Source organism: Myotis nattereri (genome assembly GCF_964212035.1).
Source record: "Myotis nattereri genome assembly, chromosome: 18".
NCBI lineage: Eukaryota > Metazoa > Chordata > Mammalia > Chiroptera > Vespertilionidae > Myotis > Myotis nattereri.
Genome location: NC_138093.1, coordinates 342,146 through 369,110, shown reverse-complemented (window position 1 = coordinate 369,110; position 26,965 = coordinate 342,146). Strand labels below are relative to the sequence as shown.

The window sequence follows — 26,965 nt, the reverse complement described above, 5'->3', positions numbered from 1 at the left end:
CTGGACTGGACGGGACTGTGCAAATATGGAGCAGGCACTCTGGGAATGGCTGCAATCCTGGTTTTGCTGAAGACAAAATGGGACTTTTTCATGGCAAAATGGGACTTGGAAACTCAGGGGTTTGATTCCACAGAAATAAAGATTCCCCAGAACCTCATCCTTCTATGGGGCCTCAGGACATTTTTGCTCCTGGGCACGCCAAGAACTCCACTCCCACCAGGAACAGGTGGAGACTTGTAGAGCATCCCACCTATAACACACCCATAGCAAAGTAAAGGTTATTATCATTCTTTTTATAACAAGTGCTTTCAAAGAGGGATTTTGCACTTTTTCTCCACCTGAGCAAGCTTTCTTCACCCCACCCTTTCCTCCAGATCAGAGACTCACCTGCAATGAAGACCTAAGGAGGGCCTTTGTGCTGTGGTTTTCAGCTGAAAGTGCCAACTGTAAGTGGGGGGAGTTGGTAAAAGCCAGGGCCCCAGGTCTCTTTAGGAGAGAGGCTGATAAGCTGGGTGAGCCTTGAGGTGAGGACGTGGTGAGACCTCATTGGCAGACCTCAAGGTAAGGCCTGAACTCAGAAATCTGTGGGAAGGAGACAACTGGAATGAGTGAGCTTGACAACTGCATGTTCCTAAGTACTTACTGTGGTCATCAAGGCCTCTGACAGGCTCTCCTGCTTCTCTCTGGGATGTGTTCTAAGAGATTCTAAAAGACAGAACCCAGGCTCAACTGCCTGCCACTTGAAAGATCAAATCGAGATCATGGGACTGGTGGGAGGAATGTTGGTTTATTCTAGAGCCTACAGCTTCAGAAAATGGTAGACTCATGCTGCAAAGACAATTGGACACGGGCAGGCATTTTTATAAGGAAGAGGAGAGGGGGGAAGAATAATCCTATATAGTAAGAGAGGAATATGCTAATTATCCATTACATCCTAGTGTCAGGACCAATCTAAAAGTGGTGGAGAGCTACAGGAGGGTGGGGCAGCAGGCAGAGAGCTCCAAGGGGTGGGAGAGCTACCAGCAGCAGTGGGCGGATGGCCAGCTGAGGCAAGCCACAGCAAGCTACTCGCGCAAGGATTCATGTGCAGGGCTACTAGTAAAGGAATAAAAAGGAGGGGATTGACAGTTCTCCATTGAGGGAACTAAGTCCAAGCCAACACAGTCTATTCAGATCACTGTTTGAAGGTCAGCCAATCTTCCGGAGATGGAATGTCTGGAGGTTGGAGTCTGCTTTTCCTGAAGTTAGTTCCTAGAATTCTTAAGCGAACAGGCTGTTTATGTGCAGTCACATTTACAGAAATAATGTTAAAATAATGGTGGGGTAGGCTACAAGATGTGTGGCTTAAAGATTTATATGAAAAGATGTTCACTACAGAATTATATGTACTCTAGAATAATAATATGCTAATTAGATCAGATGGCCAAACGACCTTCCGGACGACCTTCCAGATGAAGCCTGGGCTGCGAGTGCCGAGCCCCTTGCATGAATTTTATGCATTGGGCCTCTAGTTGTAATATAAAAATATATGAGACAGCATACGTATACAACAGTTGAAGAGTGGATAAACATCACATTGTCTGACAGTAGAGGGCTTCCAATCCATATGTCAGTTGGCCATCTGTACCTGCTCTTTAAAATGTCTATTCAGGTTTTTTGCTGTTATATTGTATGATTTTTTAAAATAAATTTTGGCTATTAACTCCTTATTGGATGTATCCTTGGCTAATATATTCTTCCCTTCAGTAGGTTGTCCTTTTGTGTCATATGCTCCCATTTGTTTATTGTATATTTTCATGTCCTTGCCTGAGGACACACATTGAAAACATATATTACTAAGAGGAATGTCAGATGTTCACTTCCTCTTTTTTCTTCTAGTTTTATAGTTTTGGGTCTCACATTTAATCTTTAATCTGTATTGTGTTTATTCTTAATTTGGTGTAAGAAAGTGAGCCAATTACATATTTTTCATGTATCTGTACCGTTTTACCAGCACCATTTTGAAAGGACTGTGTTGATGTTCTTTGTGAGTAGCCCTCTGCTTCTCTAAACTTAATCCTGCACGCCAAGCTCATCGCAGCATCACCGTTCACAAAGAACATCAACAGGACTCTCTTTGCCCCACTGCATATTCTTGCCTCCTTTGTCACAGATTAATTGACCATATAAGTGAGGGTTCTTTTCTGGGCTCTCTGCCTGTCCCATTGAACTGGGTGTCTGTTTATTTGCCAGTATCATGCTGTTTATTAGTGTAGACACTTTTGTATAGTTTGATATCAGGGAGTAGGATGCTTCCAACTCTGTTCTTTCTCAAGACGTCTTTGGACATTAGGGATCTTTGTGATTCCATATAAGTTTAGGATGAGTTGTTCTATCTCTGAGAAGAAGGCCATTGGTGTTTTAATAGGGATTGCATTGAATGTGGATACTGCTTTAGTCAGTACATTTTAACAGTGTTAATCCTTCCAACCCATGAGCATGGTATAGCCTATCATTCTATTTATTTGTATCCTCTTAAATTTCTTTCTTCAGTGTCTTATAGTTTCAGTCTATAGGTCTTTCATTTCTTTGGTTAAGTTTATTTCTGGATATTTTATGCTTTGTGGGTAAACTTGTAAATGCGATTTTTAAATTTTCTCCTGAGTATTCATTATTGCTGTATAGAAATGCAACAGGTTTCTGATTTTCTATCCTGCAATGTTACTGAATCATTGATTGGTTCTGGTAGGTTTTTTGGTGGAATCCTCAGGTTTTATATATATTGTATCATACCCTTTGCAAATAGTGAGAGTTCTACTTCTTCCTTTCTGATCTGTATGCTTTCTATTCCTTTGTCTTGTCTGACTGCTGTGGCCAGTGAGAGCACAAGTGGTGAGAGTGGGCGTCCTTGTCTTCTTCCTGACCTTAGTGATTAGAGAGTAACTTTTCAGCTTTTCACCATTGAGGATGATCATAGCTGCAGGTTTAGGAATCATGTTTTTAATAAAATTTTGTTATTATTACAAAATTGGATCCAATTTGGGATTTTAAATTGTACCTATATTTTGGTATTGTAGATTTTACTATCATGAACAGCATTAAATATAAAACTTTCTGTTAATGCTTGATATTTTTTTTAGAAGTAATTCTGCAAGAGGTTAAAGAATAAAACATTTTAAGGCATATATATATATATATATATATATATATATATATATATATTCCAACATATGTCCAGAACTATTTACATTCATATGAAACAAAGTATGTGGTTGCCATTATAAATTATTTAAATTTTACTTATCTTTATTTTGAAATAGTTTATAATCAAGAATAAAAACAATAACTATCCCCCCAAATAAGTGGAAATATATTCCCCTCTCTGAAATCTTAAAATTTCAAACATTCAGATAACTTAGAAAGTGCAGGGAGCAGAGGACTCCAGCTCCTGCTCTGAAGGCAGTGGGAGCCCCTGGAGGCTGAGGAGAGGGGTGAAGTGAGGGAGGCAGGAGCATTCGGACTGTGGTGTGGAGCATAGACTGAGGGGCCCCAGTGGAACCAGGACTCAAAGAGGGGGGCCCTGTGTTAATCAGAGTGAGATGCTGGAGGCCCGGACAGGCTGTCCAGGACGTGTCGGCAAGTGGAAGCTTGTGAGCCCATTGGACACAGAGCCCAGGACTCCCAGGTGGCCAGGACCAAGGGACGGACACTTAAGGTTACAGACTTTAGGATGGTTTTCCATGTTGGAGTCAAAGGTGAAGAGACTCCCAAGCAGGCATTTCAGAGGAGGACCTGGGGTCACCAGTGATGGTGGTTGCACCCGGAGTAGGCCCTGGGGAGTCAGAGGTCTCATGTGGATTCTCCATCTTCCTCCAGGTCATCATTTCTACCAACTCCTTCTGATGTCTCTCTGTCTGCACAACAGCCCACAATGATGAGGTCCCTGGCCTTCCATCTGCTCCTCCTCCCTGTCTGCCTCCCCTTGGTCAAGCTGCACACACCCTGCTCAGGTAGGGACCATCTGCATTTATGTACCTGGAGTAGTTACCTATAATGCCCAGTCAGAACCTTGGACTCCTTAGCACATCTGGGAGGCCCATCCAGACTGTACACCTGTCAGAACTGAGTACCTTTCTAGGTCTTTCTTACCCTGGGGCGCCCCCTTACCCTCTAGCCTCCAGCTCTCTCTGATGGAGCACCCCTTTCTGCTGACCAGCTCAGTTTGCTGTGGTTGGACCCCCTCATCCCATCCTGGCCATGGTGGGTGAAGTCGCTGAGCTGCCCTGTCACCTGTCCCCGAAGATGAGCGCTGAGACCATGGACCTGATGTGGGTCCGACCCGGCCTCAGGCTGGTGGTGCGTGCATATGCACATGGCATGGAAGAAATAGAGATAGCAGAGTATCGAGGGAGAACGTCGATTTTAAGAGAGGACATTGCTGAGGGGAAGGCCGTCCTGCGGATTCACAAGGTCAGAGTCTCTGACAGTGGAATCTACCAGTGTTATTTCCAAGATGGCGATTTCCTTGCAAAAGCCCAGGTGGTGCTGAAGGTTGCAGGTGAGCCTGAGGTTGTTCTGAGCTCCTTCTTCTGTGGGGCCTGGGGACACAGGCTCCTGGCCCACCTATGGACTTCTGCCTACACCCCAGCAGCTGCCTCCCTCCTCCACCTCTGCTTTTCTGAGCCCTTGACAGACACAGGATTTCCTGCAGGAAGGGCTCCTCCTGAACCAAGTGAAGACGTCCCTCCCGAAGCCACCAGGGTCTCAGCAGGGATGTGGAGTCAGGGCAGGAAGGCTGAGAAAACCCCCCCTCGGTGGGGGGCACAGAGTTGAATGGGTTCAGATGTGTTCCAGGCAGTGGACCTGAGCCCCCCAGGTGCTCGCTGCTGCGGGTCCAGGGAGGCTGTTCTTCAGGGACATCACCTGTGCTGCCATGTCCTCCAACCAAGACCCCAGGATCACTCCTTTAGTTGACTTTAGTACTAGTTGCAGTGAGGAGAACACAGTGTGGAAATATGTGGTATCCCTATGAGGGGGTGTCAGGGAGACTTGGTGTAACTTTGGGCTGACTGGGGACTAGGGGAGGGTTTATGGAAGGAGGGCTTTTCTCTGGAACAGATGCTGTCAGGAAGGTGTGGGGATAACTGATCACTCACACCTAGGACAGGGGATGATTGCTCACTGCTGTAGTCTGGACACTGTTCATGTGCTATTCTGTGTTCAGATATGATGACTGAGTGGTCTTAATTTGTCCTGACCCATCACAGGGACAAAGCATCCTTGTCTGATGCTGCTGTTCCATGACATTGTTCATGTCCAACATCATTTCTCTTTCTCGGGGCACAGCCCTGCCTTGCACAGAAAGAAAGGAAGGTGGGGTGGGAGGTCCTGGCTTTCTCCCTGATGGGCCTCCTCAGTCAACTTCAGTCTCTTCCTGAGACCACAGATCCTCTTAAGAAATCCCTCCCTATATGACTGGGTTCTTCCAAGTCTTCAAAAGGCTTTCTCCCACTACCCGACCCTCTTGCGTTAAGAGTTTAGGGACTGGTGGTGACAGCTCACTGCTCCTGGCCCTGGGTCAGCTCTCTCCCATGTAGTCTCTCCCCTTCCACAACCACAAAATAAAAATTCCCTGAGTCCAAAGACCCGAAAAAGATGCTGTAAACTCTAGATTAATGATGTCAAGAGTTCACCACGGTGACTCTCATAACAGGAACAGCGTGGGCTGCAACAATAGAATGTGCATATCCTCCTCCTCCAACTGACAAAGCCTAAAGCTCACACAGGACAGGCAGGATAGATAGGAAACTGGGGCATGACCTGCCCAGATAAGGGGAATGAGTTACAAGCTTAGGGTGGGCGAGGGCCAGTTCCAGGAACCAGCACTGGGCAGGGGGAGGGTCCAGGAGTCTCTGAGGCAACCCAATGGGAAGCAGTCTCTGTTCTGGCCCAGATGCAGCTGGATCTAGTTTGAGGGTCCACGAGGGTCAGACAGTGGTCACCTCATGGAACAGTCTCCCCTGCACAGCACACGTGGCAAACAGCTCCTCAGTGAACCCTCCCTGCGTGATCTAGTGGAGTGAGCCCCCATTCCTGATGGGACCCTCACCAACACAGAGGCCTCCCCATGACTCAGGCTCACTCTTCCTTCCCCAGCCCTGGGCTCTGATCTTCACCTTGAAATGAAGGGCTTTGGGGATGGAGGGATCGTGTGGAGTGCACGTCTGCAGGCTGGTATCCACAGCCACACGTAGAGTGGAGAGGTGACAGGCGAGAGAGCTTGCCCGCCATGGCAGTGCCTGGGACTGTAGATGGAGAAGGTCTGTATGCAGTCACATCATCTGTGATCCTGAAAGGCAGCTCTGGGAAGGGGGTCTCCTGTGTATTCAGAAACCCCCTGCTGAGCCAGGAGAAGACCGCCAGGGTCTCCATTGCAGGTGAGTGCCCGGCCCCACACTGAGCTCAGCTGTGGCCACTGGGAGAAGGAGGCCTGAGTGTCTCCTGCTGACCTGGGTCTGTGCAGTGAGCATAAGGCTCAGAGCAGGGACCTGGGTGCCCTTTGCCCCTTGAAGCTGTTGATGTCACAGACATTTTCTGAGCATCCCTGCTGCCACCCACTGGGACAGGCGATGGGGATGGGCAAATGGTAAAGGTCAGCAAACACATGACAAAGTGGGGAAAGTATGTGCAGACACGTCCTGGAGAAAGGGCTGAGCTCCTGAAAACATAAGACAGCTCAGTACAGAAATGAATGGTTCCCAGAAGCAAATACCTCGGGAAAGCATGTCCAGTCTCCCTGAGCAGGGAGACATCTCCACCTGTGAGATGGGCAGCAAACAAACCATGTAGTTGGTATCACTGATGGCAGGACTGTGGGGAGACAGTCACTCTTAAACGTGTGTTGGTATCAGTTGGTATATTTTTTTGAATAAATTGACACAGCTTATGTTGGAGGAGAGTAGAACAATCTTAATCCAAACTATTTATATATTGACCCAAAATCCCAGTTCTAGAAATTTATCTGAAAGATCAACTCGGGGTTGTGTGAAATAACTGGTGGACAAAATTATTTCTTTTTTAAAAATATATTTTTATTGATTTCAGAGAGGAAGGGAGAAGAAGAGAAAGAGAGGAACATCAATGATGTTAGAGAATCATCAGCTGCCACCTGCACCCCCCATGCTGGGGACCAAACCCACAACCCAGGCTTGTGCCTTTGGCCCCAATCATACCTGGGACCCTTCAGTGCACAGGCCAATGCTCTATCCACAGAGCCCCACCAGCCAGGGCACAAAGTCATTTCTTAGAGCATCAGTTATAATAACAATAGTCACAGACAGTTCAGATGCCAGCCATGGGGGCTCCTGTGCAGTGGAGGCTGCCCTGTGGGAGGAAACACAGACGTGCTCCCCATGCCGAGAGGGAAAGGTCCCCAGGACCCACGATGCACTGAGAATTGAGCTGCGGAGCAGCTTGCGTAGATGCCGCCTGTGGTGTAAGCAAGAAAAATAAGAAGATGTTTATGTTTTATACATTTATGAGGTTCCAGTCCAGGCATTATTATTATTTCAATGTAATGCAATTTATTTTTTTATTGTCTAAAGTTTTACATATGTCTCCTTGTTTTCTGATTGACTCCCCCCGTCCCAGCCATTCCCACCCCGGCCAAGACCCACCGCCTCAGTGTCTGTGTCCATTGGTTATGCTGATATGCATGCATACAAGTCCTTTGGTTGCTCTCTATCCCCCCACCTCCTTGCCATTTGTCTCTGGATCTATTTTTGTTCATCAAATTATGCTGATCATTATATCCCACATATGAGTGAGATCATGTGATATTTATCTTTCTGTGATTGACTTATTTCACTTAGCATAATGCTCTCCAGGTCCATCCATGTTGATGCAAATGGTAGGAGTTCCTTCTTCTTTACAGCAGCATAGTATTCCATTGTGTAGATGTACCACAGTTGTTTAATCCACTCATCTGCTGATGGGCACTTAGGCTGTTTCCAGATCTTAGCTATTGAAAAATGTGCTGCTATGAACATAGGGGTGCATATATCCTTTCTGATTGGTGTTTCTGATTTCTTGGGATATAGTCCTAGAAGTGGAATCACTGGGTTAAATGAGAGTTCTGCTTTTAGTTTTTTGAGGAAACTCCATACTGTCTTCCACAGTGGCTGCACCAGTCTGCATTCCCACCAGCAGTGCACAAAGGTTCCTTGTTCTCCACATCCTCACCAGCACTTGTTTTCTGGAGTTTTTTTGATGATAGCCATTCTTACAGGTGTGAGATGGTACCTCATTGTTGTTTTGATTTGCATCTCTCAGATGATTAGGGACTTTGCGAATGTTTTCATATGTCTCTGGGCCTTCTGTATGTCCTCGTTAAAGAAGTGTCTACTTAGGTCCTTTGCCCATTTTTTGACTGGGTTGTTTATCTTCCTTTTGTTAAGTTGTATGAATTCTCTGTAAATTTTGGAGATTAAACCCTTATCTGAAATAGCATTGGTAAATATGTTCTCCCATGCACTGGGCGTTCTTGTTGTTTTGTTGATGGTTTCTTTTGCTGTGCATAAGCTTTTATATTGATGTAGTCCCATTTGTTTATTTTCTCCTTAGTCTCCATTGCCCTAGGAGCTGTGTCGGTAAAGATATTGCTACGACACATGTCTGCTACTTTGCTGCCTATGGAGTCTTGTAGGATTTTTATGGTTTCCCATCTTACATTTAAGTCCTTTAGCCATTTTGAGGGGTTTTTTCGTGTATGGTGTAAGTTGGTGATCTAGTTTCATTTTTTTGCATGTATCTGACAAATTTTCCAGCAGCATTTATTGAAGAGACTGTCTTGACTCCATTGTGTGCTCTTGCCTCCTTTGTCACATATTAATTGAGCATAATAGCTTGGGTGGATTTCTGGGTTCTCTGTTCTGTTCCATTGGTCTATATGTCCATTCTTGTGCCAGTACCCGGCAGTTTTGAGAAGTGTAGTTTGGTAATACAGCTTGATATCTGGTATTCTGATCCCTCCAACTTTGTTCTTCTTTCTCAAGATTGCCTATGGCTATTCAGGGTCTTTTTTTATTACAGATGAATTTTTGGAGAGTTTGTTCTAGATCTTTGGAATAAGACATTCATATTTTAATGGGGATTGCATTGAATCTGTAGATTTCTTTGGGTAGTATGGACATTTTAATGATGTTGATTCTACCAATCCATGAACACGGTATGTTCTTCCATCTGTTTATGTCTTCCTCTATCTCCTTTTTCAATGTCCTTTAGTTTTCTGAGTACAGGTCTTTTACCTCCTTAGTTAAGTTTATTCCTAGGTATTTTAATTTTTTTTGGTGCAATGGTAAATGGAATTGTTTTTTCATTTCTCTTTCTGTGAGTTCATTATTGGTGTATAAAAAGGCCATAGATTTCTGGGTGTTAATTTGTATCCTGCTACATTGCTGGATTAATTTATCAGGTGTACTAGTGTTTTGATGGAGTCTTTGGGGTTTTCACTGTATAGTAACCTGTCATCTGGGAATAAGGACAGTTTTACTTCTTCTTTTCCAATTTGGATGCCTTTTCTTTCTCCTTCATGTCTGATCACTATGGCTAGCACTTATCTAATCTAATAAAAGAGAAACATGGTAATTAGTGTCACTCCGCTACCCTTCCCATTGGCTAATCCCCCTGTCACTCACAGAGTAGGGCAGAGATATGCAAATTAACTGGCAGCCAAGATGGCGGCCGGCAGCCAGGCAGCTGATGCGAACAGGGAGGCTTGCTTGCTTCAGTGATGGAGAACTCCAACGTTCCCCGCCTGACTTGCCGGCCTGTCAGCTGCAACTCTAAGCAACTATGTTGTGAATAAAGAAGCTAAAAAAACCTCAGAAACCTGCTTTACTCAGCGGGGCTTCAGCCAGCCAGACCGCAACATTGTATCAAATACAGACGGTAAACAAAGGCCAGAAACTTGTTTTCAGTAGCCGAGGCCTCAGAGCTAAAGCTGGCCCAGAATAAAAAAAAGAAAAAAGAAAAAAAGGAGCAGTTGGGAGCTTCAGTCCCAGCCTGAAAACAGCCCTCAGCCCCTCAGCCAGACTGGCCAGGCACCCCAGTGGGGACCCCCACCCTGATCCAGGACACCCTTCAGGGCAAACCAGCCAGCCCCACCCATGCACCAGGCCTCTATGCTATATAGTAAAAGGGTAATATGCCTCCCAGCACCGGGATCAGTGTGACAGGGGGCAGCGCCCAAACCCCCTGATCGCCCTGCAGCTCTGTGTGTGACAGGGGGCGGGGCCCCAATCCCCCCCCACACACACACACGGGCCCTGCTCTGTGTGTGATGGGGTAGAGCCATAACCTCCCCATTGGCCCTGCCCTGAGTGTGACAGTGGTGGCGCCCCAACCCCCTGATCCGCCCTGCCCTGAGTGTGACAAAGGGCGGTGCCCCAACTCCCCTATCGGCCCTGCTCTGTGCGTGACAGGGGGGAGCTCCCCAACCCCCTGATTGACCCTGCTCTGTGCATGACAGGGTATGGAGCCCCAACCCCCCTGATGGGCCCTGCTCTGTGAGTGACAGGGGGCAGCGCCTCAACCTCCCCATCGACCCTGCCTTGAGTGTGACAGGGGGGAGTGCCCCAACCCCCCAATCGACCCTACCCTGAGCATGACTGAGGGTGGCATCGCAACCTCCCAATCTGGCCTGCTCTGTGCATGACAGGGGGCGGCGCCCCAACTCCCCAATCAGCCCTGCTCTGAGCCCTACCAGGGGCTGCACCTAGGGATTGGGCCTGCCCTCTGCCACCCGGGAGCAGGCCTAAGCCAGCAGGTCGTTATCTCCCGAGGGGTCCCAGACTGCAAGAGGGCACAGGCCGGTCTGAGGGACCCCCCCCCCTTCCCCCGAGTGCACAAATTTTTGTGCACCGGGCCTCTAGTAGTACTATATCGAACAGGAGTGGTGAAAGTGGGCATCCCTGTCTTATTCCCATTCTTAGGGGAAATGAGTTTAGTTTTTGCCCATTGAGTATGATGTTGACTGTAGGTTTGTCATAGAAGGCTTTTATTATGTTGAGGTATTATCCCTCTATTCCACTTTGCTGAGAGTTTTTATCAAGAAAGGATGTTGAGCCCTGGCCGATTTGGCTCAGTGGATGGAGCGTCGGCCTGCGGACTGAAGGGTCCCGGGTTCGATTCTGGTTGGGGGCATGTGCCTTGGTTGCGGGCACATCCCTAGTGGGGGCTGTGCGGGAGGTGGCTGATCGATGTTTCTCTCTCATTGATGTTTCTAACTCTCTATCCCTCTCCCATCCTCTCTGTAAAAAATCAATAAAATATATTTTTTTAAAAAAGAAAGGATGTTGGGTTTTGTCAAATACTTTTCCTGTATTGATTAATTTGATTATGTGATTTTTGTCTCTCAATTTGTTTATGTGATGTATCACATTTATTGATTTGTGGATATTGTACCATCCTTGCACCCGCGGAATAAATCCCACTTGGTCATGGTGTATGATCTTTCTAATGGAATGCTGAATCCCATTTGCTAGAATTTTGTTGAGGATTTTAGCATCTATGTTCATCAAGGATATTGGCCTGCAGTTCTCTTTTTTTGTGGTGTCTTTATCTGGTTTTGTAATTAGGTTAATGCTGGCTTCATACAAAGAGCTTGGAAGTGTGCCTTCCTCTTGAATTTTTTGGAATAGTTTCAGGAGGATAGGTTTTAGTTCTTCTTCGAATGTTTGGTAGAACTCCCCTGTAAAGCCGTCCGGACCAGGGCTATTGTTTGCTGTAGGATTTCTGATCAGTATTTCAATTTCTTTGGTGGTTATCGGCCTATTCAGGTTTTTTAATTCTTCCTCATTGAGCTTTGGGAGCTTGTATTTTTCTAAAAATATGTCCTTTTTGTCTTGGTTGTCCATTTTTTTGGAATAGGCTGTTCATTGCTTTGTTTCATAATCCTTTGTATTTCTAGGACAGTGATGGCGAACCTATGACATGCGTGTCAGAGGTGACACTTGAACTCATTTTTTTGGTTGATTTTTCTTTGTTAAATGGCATTTAAATATATAAAATAAATATCAAAAATGTAAATCGTTGTTTTACTATGGTTGCATATATCAAAATATTTCTATATGTGACATGGCATCAGAGTTAAGTTAGAGTTTTTCAAAATGCTGACACGCCGAGCTCAAAAGGTTCGCCATCACTGCTATAGGATCAGTTGTTACTTCACCTCTTTATTTCTGATTTTGTTTATTTGGGTCCTCTCTCTTTGCTTCTTGGTGAGCCTGGCCAGAGGTTCATCAGTCTTGTTTATCCTTTTAAAGAATCATCTCTTGGTTTTGTTGATCTTTTGTATTGTGTTTTTGATCTCTATGTCGTTTATTTCCACTCTGATCTTTATTATTTCCTTCCTTCTGCTTACACCGGGGTTTTCTTGTTTCTCTCTTTCTAACTTTTTGAGTTGTAGGGTTAGATAATTTATTTCCATTTTTTCTTGGTTTTTGAGGTAGGCCTGTAGAGATATGAACTTCCCTCTCAATGCTCCTTTAGCTGTGCCCATATATTTTGGATTTATTGCCATGATGCTTTTTATTTCTTCTTTGATCTCTTTGGTAACCTAATCATTGTTTAATAGCATACTATTTAGCCGCAGGTATTTGATTTCTTTCATTGTTTTTATTGTAGTTGATTTCTAATTTTCTGCCATTGTGATCTGAGAAGATGCTTGATATGTTTTCTATCTTCTTCAATTTAAAGAGACTTTGCCTGTGCCCCAATATGTGGTTTATCATTGAAAATGACCCCTGTGCACTTGAGAAGAATGTATATTCTGTGGCTTTGGAGTGAAATGTTCTGAAGATGTCAATTAATTCCATCTGATCTAGTGAGTCACTTAGCATTGATGTTTCTTTGCTGATTTTTTGTTTAGAGGATTTATCCAATGGTGTTCGTGGGGTATTAAAGTCTGCTACTATGACTGTATTGCTGTAAATCTCTCCCTGGATATTTTCCAGAAGTTTTTTCATGTATTTGGATGCTCCTGTATTGGGTGCATATATGTTTAGCAGAGTTATATCTTCTTGTTGAATTGCTCCCTTTAGTAAGTGGCCTTCCTTATCTCTTGTTATGGCATTCCCTTTGAGGTCTAATTTGTCAGATATCAGTATTGCTATGCAGCTTTTTTTTTTTTCATTTCCATTTGCCTGAAAAGACTTTTTTCATCCTTTCACCATCAGTCTGTGTGAATCCTTTGTTCTGAGGTGGGTATCCTGTAGACAGCAGATATATGGGTCATATTTTCTTATCCATTCAGCTAATCTATATCTTAAATTGGGGCATTTAATCCATTTACATTTAAAGTTATTATTGATAGGTACTTGTTTGTCACCATTTTATTCTTCATGCCTGTGTTCCTTCTTCCCTTCCTATTTCTTCTTTTGACAGCAGACCCTTTAGCATTGCTTGCATGGCTGGTTTGGTGGTAATAAACTCCCTTAGTCCTTTTTTTGTCTGTGAAGCTCCTGATTTCACCCTCAACTTTGATAGCCTTGCTGGATACAGTATTCTTGGATTCAGACCCTTGCTTTGCATGACTTTGTATATTTCATTCCATTCCCTTCTGGCCTGATGTGTTTCTGTTGAGAAATCAGTTGATAGTCTGATGGGAGATCCCTTGTAGGTAACTTTCTGTGTCTCTCTGGCAGCCTTTAAGATTCTTACTTTGTCATTGGTGTTTGCCGATTTAATTATAATGTGTCTTGGTGTCAGTCTTTTGGGGTTCATCTTGTTTGTGACTCTGTGAGCTTCTTAGACTTGTGTGAGTTTTTTCTTCCTGATATCAGGGAAGTTTTCTGACATTATTTCTTCAAACAGGTTTTTTTTTTTTTCTTACTCAGTTTCCCTCCTTCTGACACCCCTCTTATGCAGATATTGTTTCATTTTGTGTTGTCCCAAAGTTCCCTTAGGCTCTCCTCCTGTTTTTTAAGTTTTTTTTTCCAGTTGCTTCTCTGTGTGGGTAGTTTTTCCTACCTTGTCTTCCAGCTCACTGATGCTGTCCTCCGCATCTTCTAGTCTACTGTTGATGCTTTCTATTGAGTTCTTTATTGCAGTGATGTCATTCTTCATTTCTTCTTGGTTCTTCATTTCCTCTTGATTCTTACACATATTATTTAATTTGTCTTCCATCCTTTTCAGTGTCCTTATGACCATTGCTCTGAATTATTTCTCTGACAGATTGCTTGCCTGCATTTCGTTTATTTCCTTTTACAGTGATTCCTCTTTTCTTTTGTATGGGGGCTGTTTCTTTGTCTCCCTATGTTCGCTCCTCTCAGGGTGTCTGGTTATAGTGTCCTCTCTCTCCTGCATTAACTTAAAGGCACAAAATACAACACCACAAGACACAACACACAGGGCACCAAACACAAATGTATTCACTATACCAATAACTTCAAATAAAGTGACCACCAGAGAAAAGAGAATTAGGGGAGAGAAAAGAGTGCAAAAATGATATTGAGAAAAGGAAAAAATGTAAAGGAGGGGAAAAAAGGAGAAGAAAAAAGAAGGGAAAAATATATATGTATATGGGGAGAAAACTCCAAAAAAACAACAACTAATCCAAAAAAATGCCAACAAAACACCCAGAGAAGACTGCAAACAACAAATTACAACTAATCCAAAAACTGCAAACAACAAACACCCAAACAACACCCAGATGAACCTGAAGAGGCAGAGCTTATTTCTCTCTCTAGGTCAGTGGTTCTCAACCTGTGGGTCGCGACCCCTTTGGGGGGTCTAACGACCTTTTCACAGGGGTCGCCTAAGACTATCGGAAAAACACATCTATAATTACATATTGTTTTTGTGATTAATCACTCTGCTTTAATTATGTTCAATTTGTAACAATGAAAATACATCCTGCATAAAAGATATTTACATTATGAATCATAACAGTAGCAACATTACACTTATGAAGTAGCCACGAAAATAATTTTATGGTTGGGGGTCACCACAACATGAGGAACTGTATTAAAGGATCGCGGCATAGGAAGGTTGAGAACTGCTGCTCTAGGCGATCTCTGACCTTTCTGTTCACGGATTTCCTCTCCAGCTGTGTTTAATTCTCCAATCCCGGGTGGGTGTTATTGATGCAGATGTTCCTTCCATCTGCTCTGTGAGCAGGCGCAGGACCCGTCCGTGTATTCAGCTGCCAGCTTGTCTCCCCCTGGACACACTTTTTAGGTGCCCGTGTCCGGGGAGGCCGGAGTCCCGGTGTTCGTGGGTTCGCAGCTGAGGCAGCTGGTCCCTGGGCGATGCGGTTGTCCGGTCCCGGGAGGTATCTGAGGTCTCCCGGGTGGAGATGAGGCTGGGCTCCCAATCACAGCCGCTCTCCCCTTCAAGACGGTGCATTCCTTGCCGCTCCGGGAGAGGTTTCAGCAGCAGCAGAGGCTGCCCGCTGGGGAGCCCGGTCCGCCAGTCCCCACAGTCCTGTGGAACACAGCTGTCCCTCCCTCCCTCACACACCCAGACCCTCCCGCCGTCCACGCCCTCCCTCCCGCTCTCTCACTATCTTGCAGCCTGGGGTGCCCATGGTCGCCTTCTTGGGTCTCTAAGACGTTTATGTTTGTAAAATGAATAAACTCTCGCGTGGCACTGACATCGTGTCTGGGACTTTAGAGCATTAACCTCATGCTCTGCCGATGAGGACACTGAGGACAGAAGGGCTATGTCACTGGTTCAAGGTCACCCTCCAACCCCAAAGGTCACCTCTGAGTCAGCAGGTTAAGCCCCTGATGAGACGCTGATACACGGGGGAGGGGGGGAGAGGAGACGCCAGTGACTGTCTGTACATTATACTCTAACGGTTCCCATGTGAGAGCCAGACATTCGGACACTAGTCTCCGTGACGGGAGAGTTCTGGGCACTTTGGGAAGAGCAATGTCGCTTCCCCTCCCGGAGTCCCCGCCCCTTCCGGCGAGCAGTGAGGCTTTCCCTCTGCAGGCCCCTTCTTCTCCAGCCCGAAACCCTGGCGGGCGGCCTTCGGGGTGACCGTTCTGTCTCTGCTGGGGATCCTGGTCGGGGCGGTGATCTCATGGTGTCGGCAGCAGAAGAGAATCCGGGCCTTGAGCCAGTGGGAGCAAATCGCCAAAGGTGAGGCCTGGCTACAGGTGACTGGGACCTCTGCGCCCCAGGCCGCCCACCCACTGCGCGGTTCCCCCCCCCCCCCCCCCGTTCCATCCCCATGACAGCACCTTCTCTTTTTGCTTATTTCCAGAGAAGCTGCAGGAGGAGCTCAGTAAGTCCCGACCCCCAACTCCCGCCTCCCGGGTTCTGGGGTCCCTGGTTACCCCCTCACCGAGGCCTCCTGTTTCCCCTCCAGGGAGGATGAAGCAGCAGTACCTGGCGCGTGAGTACCTAGTCCTGGACCTGCCTCTGAGACTCTGCTGGGACCTGTCCAGCCCCTCCCTCACCCCTGACCGCCCAGGGGAAGGAATGAGGACGCTGATGGGGGAGGTCGGCAGGGTTTCCTCCCTGGAGAAAGGGCTCAGGCTCTCTCCACCAGGACGCTCCCACCCGGATGTCCAGGGAACCCCAGCAAGGAGAGGGGAGATGGACTCAGGATGTGAGTCCTCCCTCCCTGGCTGCTGTACAGAATCTATAGGCTCTGAGAGGAAACCAGAAGGAGAGAGAACATTCTCTTCTAAGGAGGAAGGGCTGGTGTCAGCTGTCCCAGATTTATCATAACTGCTGAAAAGCAGTGTCTGACATTTTCTCATTAAGTCACCCAATTCTTTTTGGAAATAGGCAGGAAATCATGCAGATTGAAATGGATGGATTTCAGCACACATATGCATACACGTACACACTCAGCAAGCTTATGCCAAGTACAGGAGTAAGACAGTCACTTTGTATGCCAGGGGCATGTGATCCAAGACCCAGTGGGTGCCTGGCCCACGGATAGCACCACACCCTGTGTATAGTAGGTTTCTCCTTCTCACTTAAAGGAAGGCTTCTCATTGCCGCACCCCAATGGCCAGCGTCACTGCAATGATCGGTCATTATTAAGTAACATCAGGGGGACTTTCACACCAGCCCTGTGATGCTGATTCCGATCTGACCAAAGGCCGGCTCATCAGTGACTAAGTGGCTCATGGGAGCAACACAGGGTGGACATGCTGGGCACAGGGATGGTTGGCATGTCAGACATGGATGGCACAGGTGTCATCACACTGATCGGAATGATGTGCAATTTAACACTTATGAATTGCTTATTTCTGGAATTTTCCATTTAATATTTTCCAACTGTGGTTGACAGAGGTAACTGAAACTTCAGAAAGTGAAACGATGGTTAAAGGTGCCTGCTGTACAGACACGTACAGGACAGACCTGCAGGTGCAGCTGGGAAAGCCCCACTCGGTGCCTGCAGGTCACTAGGTGCAGGTGACTTTAAAGAGGAGGGGGGAGCAGGGAACTGAACAGGCAGAGGGAGCCGGAGGTGGGGTGGTCAAAAGGAAGAGAAAGGAAAGGACTCAGAAATGACAGTTGAGGTGACTCTCCCTTCTTCCTCTGTGGATCATAAGTCTCAGGCCTATGCTGGTGAGTGACTCTGCTCTCTGGTTCCTGCACTTGTGTACAAAGCCCTTCAACCCTTTCTGTGCTGGTGAGGAAGCATCAGACCCTGCTCAGAGCTCATGTTCTGTGGACGACCACCCTGCCTCTCCGGACACCCAGAGAGGACCTCCCAGCTCCAGCGTCCCCTCACCTGCTGCCACACACGCCCACACCTGGGCACAGCCTGCCACCCACAGCCCCACCGTCATGGAGGGAAGCCCAACATTCTGAGAGCTTTTCTGCCTCCAACTCAGAGCTGTGGAGGAAGGAAACTAGATATTGGTGGGAAGGAGAGGGAAGAGGCTCAGTGAGGAGAATGGGTGGGCGGAGGACAGAGGTGATGACCTTTCCTCGATGGCCCTTTACCAACCTGGTGAGTGAGTCACTGTGTTCCCTGGGACAGCAACAGAGGGTCCTGGCTCCCTCTTTCTCTCCAGCTCTGACTGTTGGACATCTGTGTGGGTAACCTGAGGTCCGCACAGTGTGCCCATCTGCTGCCAACAGAGCCAGGCACAGCTGCTGCCCTGGGCTACCCCAGGTCCGTGTGGGAAGGAGGAGGCATGAGGGGTACAGCTTGGGGCAGGGGCTGGAGGGAGAGGGAGGAGGAGACCTGGTCCAGGTGCTGCCCCACCTGTCCTGAGCCTCCTCAAGGTATGCCATGTCTCTGAGTCCCTTTGAGGTGATGGTGGTCATTACTACTATATGAGGGTGGAGGTAAGACTAGAGGAGTTGATGAGGGTATGTTGGTCAAAATTACAAGAGGGAAGCCATGGCCAGTTTATGATGGGTGTGTGTCTGACGGTGATGACCACAGTTAGGAGAAGGTTCTTAATACCTAAAAGTGATGTAGGCAACTCCTTAGATTATAACAGACTGTATTATAGAGTCATTTACTCACAGGGGTGTGGGGTTGGAGCGGACAGAATAGGTGTCAGTCTGCACAGACTGTTACAGTACTTTTTTAAACACACAACTCGGGTACTAATGGTTGACAGGACAAAGGGACAAGGAGTGTGGCAGCACCAGCCATGCCTCCTGGGGGTCCTGTGGTGCAAGGTTCTTTATAATCGATACCATCACATTTGGTGTTGAGCTCCATTGTCATGTCGTTCTATTGTTACTAACAGAACTGTTTATGGCTACATTTAAAGGAACACACATCATTGTCACCCTGCAGGCTTTGGTGTGCTTGCTAAGAACAGGGAGGTTGGTCAAAGGTCACAGCATGAGATGATGAAGGAAATCCAAGACATAGAGATGGAGTTGTGTTGATTCAGCCACATCTACCCAGTGATTACAGAGGGTTTAGGGAAGGACCTACCTCCAGAGGCAGGGGTGCCATTAGGGAAACCACAAGGAAGAGCAGTGCGCCAGGCTCACAACATTGGGAGTAGCCACCACCCCCAGGCCCAGGGCAGAGGGGCGGGGAACAGTCACTGGAGCCCTGAGGAGGCTGTGGCTCAGGGAGAGGCTGCCTGAGAGGAGGCGTGCTCTGTTAGAGCCTCTCCATCACAGGAATTGGGGAAGTCGGGGCTGTTCCTCTTTCCTTCCCTCCAGTCTTCAGCCAGCACTGCCCTTGGCCAAAGCCAACAGGTGACCAGACGCAAGAGAGCCCAGTGATGATGCCCAAGGAGGAGGATTCCTGGGCAAAGAGGGTGGGGCAGGTGGGGAGTGCGGATCACATAGAGCCCAGCATGGCCCCAGCACAGCAAAGACCTGGTCACTATGACCACACCAGATGCTTCCTCCATGCGTGGCCTTGGGCTACATACCGCTCACTTTCTGTTTTATTCTACCCTAGAGATGAGTATTTTTATTCCTGTTTTACAGATAGCACATTGAGACTTGGGACATTACATAGTGTGTGTGTGTGTGTGTGTGTGTGTGTGTGTGTGTAAGGAGACTGTGCAGTAAAGGAAGTCGTCCAGCTCAGGAGGGCAGAGCAAGGGCTGGAAATGGAATCCATGTGACTCTGCAGCACAGGTGGTCACAGTCGTTCTGGGAAAGAAACAGGAGGAAGATAGAAGGAAGGTGGCCACTTGAGATGGCAGGTTAGGCAGACCCCAGCCCTCCTCAACCTCCCTTCCTCACTGATGACCAGGCCCTGTGGTTTCTCTTGGCTTTGCTGAGGGTCACACTCAGAGCAGCTGGGACCCCAGGCTCTGGGTACGGTTCTCATCAGCCAGACCCAAGCCTTGGAGCCTGAGGCTCTCAGATCCTGAAACCATGGCTGACCCCACACCATTGGAACTCTCTGCAGCCGATGTGATTCTGGATCCCGACACCGCGCACCCCAACCTCCTTATTTCTGAGGACCAGAGGAGCCTGAAGAGGATAAAACAAAGGCAGAGCCTGCCAGACAACCCCCGGAGATTTCAATATCGTTTCTGTGTGCTGGGCCGTGAGTGCTTCACGTCAGGCAGACACTTCTGGGAGGTGGAGGTGGGGGACAGGAAACAGTGGAATTTAGGGGTGTGTAGGGAGAACGTGGAGAGAAAACGTGATGTTAAAATAACACCCCAGAATGGATTCTGGACAATAGCGCTGTTGGGTGGGCATGCCTTCCATGCTCGAACCGATCCCTGGAGCAAACTCACTATTGTCAAACCTCCTAAAAGAGTGGGGGTTTTCCTGGACTATGAGAGGGGGGAGGTCTCTTTCTATGATGCCATCGATGGATTGCACATCTACACCTTCTCACAGACCCCCTTCTCTGGGCCTCTGTGGCCTGTTTTCAGGATTTTGACTCAGGAGCCCACTGCCTTGACCATTTGCCCAGCACTAAAAGGAATGAGGAGTTCCCTTCTGCCTGACCCACTGCCTGACCCTTCTCTGGAGACCCCAGTGGCCTCAGGCTCAGCTAACAGCATTGAGGACCCTCAGGCGGAAGTGAAGTCTTTGCTTCCCCCTGCCCAGCCCTGAGCTGAGGGCCTGCTTCACAGTCAAACCTCACAGCAGGAACATACTTACATCAAGAACAAACTTACTAAAAACTCACTGAGTGAAGCACTTTACTAGTTATCTTTCAACTTTTCCACATGATTAATGAGGAGACCAGGGTGCAGGAAGATAACTTCAAAAAGGTGAAAAGTTTGCTCATCTCCCTTCCTGCAACCATAGCTCAGAGTCACAGATAACTTAGAAGGTGGTGGGTGCTGGGCTAAGTGCTTCAGGTGAATCTCACTCCCCAGTCCTCACAACACCCCTGTGAGGTGGCCTCATTGAAAGTGTGGAAAGGGAGGCAGGGCCCAGGGAAGTGACATATAATTCAGGCAGAAAGTAGTGCTGCTGGGAGGTGTTTGACCTCTGACTCTCCCTCTACCTCTAGTCTGTTCCTTTGCAGCCAGTTGTTCCTGTTGGGCAGGGTCATGGGCAGCCTGAGGTTCCCTTCCCAGGGCCCCAGGGAGAAGGTCACTGTAGGTGACTATGAAGGCCACAGCCCACCTGGTTCCTTCAAGGGGAACTGTCAGAGCCATGGTCCACTGCTCCATTGGCTGGCTGTCCATGATGACGTCGTCCACAGAACGAACTCACAGTGACCACATCACATGGGGCTGAGAAGGGACTAGAGGCCAAACTCCTAACCAGCTTCTGACCTGTGATCATGATGCTGAACCAACTCTCCAGCTTCATCCCTAAAGCTCATGTGTGAGGCATGAATTTGGGGGAAGGGAGCCAGGCGAACTGCAGTGGAAGTTTTATCACATTGTACCCCATCTCTGGGAAAGGGACACTCCACACTGAGCATGGGCTGATGTTCCCGGAGGTTCCTGTAACTGCTGGGTCCTGGGGAAAAGCCACTCCATCACCATCACTGTGATTGTTCACCACTGTGTCCCCTCCACCCGGCAGGTGGTGGTCAGGTTACATTTGTTAAATAAATTGATTAATATCTTCACTCTGCATCTGAGCTTCTTCTAGGTTTTCACCCCCACGGCTTACACACCACCTTTTCACAAAATCCTTATTTATCACCTTTGTAAGCTGCTGCTAATAAAAACCACACATTTCATGACCTAATGCAACGCAGATTCCTTGCTGCACATGTCTGTAGGTGGGAAGCCCAGCGTGGCTCTGGCCGGGCTGACATCCAGGCGTCTGCAGGCTGGGCTCCTTTCTGGAGGGTCCAGGGAACAGTCTGTTTCTTGCTAATTCTGGTTGTTGGCAGAACTGAGTTTCCTGCAGGGGTGGGACCCAGGTTGCCATTCCTTGATGGCTCAGGAGAAGCTGGGACCCTCCAGGCTGGGAGCATCAGGAGTTGTTTTCCCAGGAGGCAGATTTGAGGGAACAATTCAGGTGAAGGGAATGGGGAACTGAGTCCAGTCCTGGAGTCACTGCTAGTGGGACTGTTGCTCCTGTGCTGATTGCAGTGTCAAAATTAGTCAGAAGGTAGTGGAGGCTCCAGAGAAAGCATTTAGGGACAGGTGGGGAATGGTATGAAATGTGCCTTGGGAAGGTTATTCTAGAAGAAATATACCTAGTGGCCCAATTGGGGTCTGTAGGCCCAGGAAGGAGCTTTGGGTGGGTGTGGGGGTGCTGGACTCACCAGACCATCCACTGGCAAGCCGGAGCCTGTGCTGGCTGCCATGGTCCTGTTCGCTGCCTCCTGAGAGAAAGGGCTTTGGCCTGTCACTCAGTCTCCCGAGGACTCTCACTGAGTGGCTTTGGGAAGAGGGTACTTATAGTTCACCTCAACACATGTCTGCCCCCCAACTCAGTCACACACACACACACACACACACACACACACACACACACACACACACCATTGCCTCTGAAAAGAGAAAGAGGAAATTAAAAGGCCAGATGATCTCAAAAAGCTATTAACAGTGCATTTTTCATGCTGAAGCAATTTTTTTGTCGTCTACCTAGAAATTAGTCAGGAGTAGACTTAGCATCTAGAAATGTTTTCTCTGTCAAGCGCCGGGTGTTAATACTTTGGGTGTGCGGACCCCGGCGTCTCCTCCATAGCCCCTCCTGTAGCACTATGATGGAAGGGTTAGCTCTTCTAGTTAGGGTTGGCCCTTAGATGGAAGGGTTGGCTCTTCTAGTTAACCCTCATGTTTGGGCTGCCATTTGAATTTCATAGAATTGGGACATGTTGCCCAATAAGTTTGTTTCCCTGTGTCTCTAGAACAGGAAAGACCACAAGGAGGAGGGCTGCAGAGTGCCGCTGCCTCCTAATCTCAGGACTTTTTGTTAACTGAGAAAATCTCTATTGTTTAAGCCAATAACACAATCTGACAGGTCACCCCAGGGTGGTGGTTGGAGAGCTGAGGCCTTCAGAACCTCAAGCCCATTCTCCCACACCTACCACCCTCAATAAGTCAGTTGTCTCTCTCTCCCTCACGCGTGTGTAATTAAAATATGCAGTAAAACAGCTCAGAAATGAGGCTTTCCAGGGGCGATGGTATCACAGCTGAGTTAAATCAAGAGAGGACCTTCTCACTGATCACCTAGAGCAGTGGTTCTCAACCTTGGCTGCACATTAGAATCACCTGGGAATCTTTTTAAAATCCTGATTTCTGGGCCTCATCCTCCGGAAATTCTGTTTCTTTGTTACTAATGTTGTGGCCCCGCCCCATAACAAAGAAACAGAATTTCCGGAGGATGAGGCCCAGAAATCAGGATTTTAAAAAGATTCCCAGGTGATTCTAATGTGCAGCCAAGGTTGAGAACCACTGACCTAGAGGCATTCCCATCATCGGCTGCATTTAGCAAGACCTCAGGGCTGACCCAGCTTCTTCATGGGACACGGAGGAACCAGGTGAGAATGAAGGCAGAGACAAACCAGGGAAAGCCTAGACTGCCAGGAACCCCAACACTAGGGCAGATCCTGGACCACCCTGTGGGATCCAGAGCTGAAGCTGAGAAGACAGCGCTCTGGGGCTGAAGCCGCCCAGTTGGTGGCACTTTGTGCACCAGACAGACCTAAGGAACCAACGTGCAGCTGTACAGGGGCTGCCATGGGTGTGTGGTGGGGACTGATACAGAGATGGGGAGGGTGGGCAAGAACCCTTAGCCCAAGTATTTAACCTTCTGCCTCAGAAAACTCTCTGCGCTGCCTCAGGCCCAGTGAAAGGTTCTTCAACATGAACATGAAGAGAAGTGCATCTTTCTCTTCCAAAATTATTTCACAATCCATGTCAAATCCTATAACAGGAAGGTAAATGTTTGAGGGCACAAGTCCCGTCTGTGGACAACAAAAGCAGAGCCCACAGGACTTGGGGCCTAATGTTTCTGCCATAAGACAACCGCCATGGAGCAGTTCTCCACCTGCAAGTCCTGGGCCATTGATGGTGCAGGAAATCAATATATTACGTAGAGACCAAACTTCAATACACACGAATGGAACTATGAGAGCATGCAGTATATATAAGTGTGTGTGTCCTGAGCTACAATATGAAATGTATTTTATATTGTGGGTCACAGAGGAATAAAAAGGTTTGAGATTGCCAAAACCGGTTTGGCTTGGTGGATAGAGCGTCGGCCTGCGGACTGAGAGGTCCCAGGTTCGATTCCGGTCAAGGGCATGTACCTGGGTTGCGGGCATATCCCCAGTAGGAGATGTGCAGGAGGCAGCTGATCGATGATTCTCTCTCATCGATGTTTCTAACTCTCTATCTCTCTCCCTTCCTCTCTGTAAAAAATCAATAAAAAATATTAAAAAAAAAAGGTTTGAGATTTTATTAATCAAAGATGTGGAAACCTGGTGGAGGGAGAGGGGGGCTCCCTTCCCAGGAGCACGGGTGCAGTGATGCGCTGTGGCCACTAGGGGAGGGGAGGCTTGAGGATTCTCATCTGGGAAGTTAGAGGAAGAGGTGGGAGGGGGAGAAGGGAGAGCTGATGGGAACCAGAAAAGGGGGAGGAGAGAGAGAAGGAGGTGGGGAGGGGGAGGCCGAAATGAAGCACCTGTCCTGTAGCTCCTGGTCCCAGAATGAAGAGACCCATGGAACTGACTGGAACCCAACTTACAAACTAAAGTCCAACTCCGGTCAGCCAATCACAGGCGAGCCCACCCAGCCCAGCTACACCCAGGTCCCCCCTGTAGACCCACGAAGGAGAAAAATAATGTTGATATAATCTCCTGAGATGTTCGGTGTTTGTTTTGAGGCATGATTGTAATAGAATCCTGTGTAACACACATGTACCTGCTGCCCTCATAACAAGCCAGTCGTTCGTATTAATAATAGGGAAGGAGCCCTATCTGGTTTGGCTCAGTGGATGGAGCGTTGGCCTGTGGACTGAAGGGTCCAGCTTCAATTCTGGTCAAGGGCATGCACCTTGGTTGCAGACACATCCCCAGTAGGAGGTGTGCAGGAGGCAGCGGATGGATGTTTCTCTCTCATTGATGTTTCTAACTCTCTATCCCTCTCCCATCCTTTCTGTAAAAAATCAATAAAATACATTTTAAAAAAATAATAGGGAAGGAGCAAAGGGGAGGCCAGACACAATAAGCAAGGTCATCTGGGCAGCCTCACCAAGAAGCTGCAACTTGACACTCCCCAGGGAGCCAGTCTATTCCCTGGAAGTCACTGGGGGAGGACTCCACAAAGGGAAGATGGCACGTGTGCAGTGAAGACGGGGTGACGTAGGGAAGGGGCCTGCCTGTCAGTCTAACCTGTGAACAAAGATCATTGGCTAAAAGGGTGGACCCCAATGCAAGCCCATCAATATTGGGAATGCAGAGTCACCAGACTGAGAATTCTCTCTTTCTCTGTTGCTCTTGCTTGCTGTCCTGTTTCTCCTTTGCTAGTGACCCGTGTTAGCACACCCTGCAGCCCCCACACACAATGGGCTGCAGCTGGGAACACAAGCTCCCCCAGCCAGGTGCTGGACTGGATGGGACTGTGCAAATATGTAGCAGGAACTCTGGGAATGGCTGCAATCCTGGTTCTGCTGAAGACAAAATGGGACTTTTTCATGGCAGGACAGAGGGAGGTGGGCCCTTGGAAATTCAGGGGTTTGGTTCCACTGAAATAAAGCTCCCCCAGAACCTCATCCTCCTGTGGGGCCTCAGGGAATGTTTGTTCCCCGGGCACCCTGAGCCCCCCTCCACCAGCAACAGGTGGAGACACGTAGAGCACCCCACTGATCACACAGCCAGTACAGAGTAAATGTTATTATCATCATCATTTTTTTAATAACCTGCTTTCAAAGAGGGTTTGTGCACTGTTTTTGTCCTGAGCAAGCATTCTTTCCCCCACCCTCTTCCAGATCAGAGACTCAGCTGTAATGAAGACCTATCAGGTGCCTTTATTCTGTGGTTTTCAGCTGGGAGTGCCAAGGGTAAGTGGAGGGAGTTGATAAAAGCCAGGGCCCCAGGGCTGCTTAGGAAAGAGGCTGAGAGCCTGTAGGGCGTTCCTCACCCAGAGAAGGAGTGTGATGCTGTGAGGACTCAGGTGGGGGTACGCACTCAGGGCAAGGTAAGGCCTGAACTGGGAAATCTGTGAGAGGGAGAGAATGGGGATCAGTGAGCCTCTCAGCTGCATAGCAAAGGCCTCTTACAGTGTCTCCTGCTTCTCTCTGGGAATGTGATCTAAGAAATTCCAAAGGACAGGTTGATAGGGAACCCAGGATTGGCTGCCTGCCCCTGGAAAGCCCATAATGGAGAGGCTGGGGCTGGTGGAGGGAAGGTAGTTTCTCCTAGACCCACAGCGTGAGAAGATGGTGGACTCATGCTGCACAGACCATCTTAACAACTGGCCATGGGCAGGGGGTTTGTAAGGAGGGAGAAAGAAGTGGTGGGTGGGGGAACCAGAACAAAGGGAACAAAAGGAGGAGGTTGAGGGTTCTCCTTTGAGGGGACTAGTGGAAGCCAACACGGTCTGTGCAGGTTACTGGTTGAAGGTCAGCAAACCTCCCGGAGCAGGAAGTCTGAAGGATGGAGTCTGCTTCTTTTGAAAATGGTTGCTGGAATTCTGAAGCAAACAGGTGGTTTATGTGCAGCCACATACTAGTGAGAGGTCATCGTTTACAGAACTAATGTTAAAAGAATGGTGGGGCAGGTTGCAAGGTGTGTGTCTTAAAGATGCAGAGGTAATGATGTTCATTACAGAATTATTTGTAATATAGAAAAATCTAGAACTGCATACATGTACAAGAGTTAGAGAATGGATAAACAGCACGCTGTCTGACAGTAGAGGGGTTTCCAATCCATAAGTCTGATGGCCATCTGTACCTCCTCTTTGGAAAAATGTCTATTCAGACTCTTTGCCCATTTAAAAAAATGAATTATTGGGTTTGGTGGTGGTAAGTTGTAAGAGTTCTTTATAAATTTTGGAAATTAATCCTGCATGGGACGTATCATTGGCAAATATCTTCTTCCATTCAGTAGGTTGTCTTTTTGTTTTATTGATGGTTTCCTTTGCTGTGCAAA

General features: G+C 47.7%; 1 protein-coding gene across 1 annotated transcript; it reads left to right on the top strand.

The window, feature by feature from the left end:
• Positions 1-1,528: 1,528 nt before the first annotated feature.
• Positions 1,529-20,508, top strand: LOC308534673 (butyrophilin subfamily 3 member A3-like; the record flags this gene model as incomplete). The annotated part of the gene is given in 9 exon segments (XM_081113241.1): positions 1,529-1,641; positions 3,856-3,989; positions 4,196-4,537; positions 6,136-6,183; positions 6,186-6,416; positions 15,976-16,125; positions 16,250-16,270; positions 16,355-16,597; positions 19,847-20,508. Coding segments are annotated over 9 exon segments (1,944 nt in total).
• Positions 20,509-26,965: the final 6,457 nt, after the last annotated feature.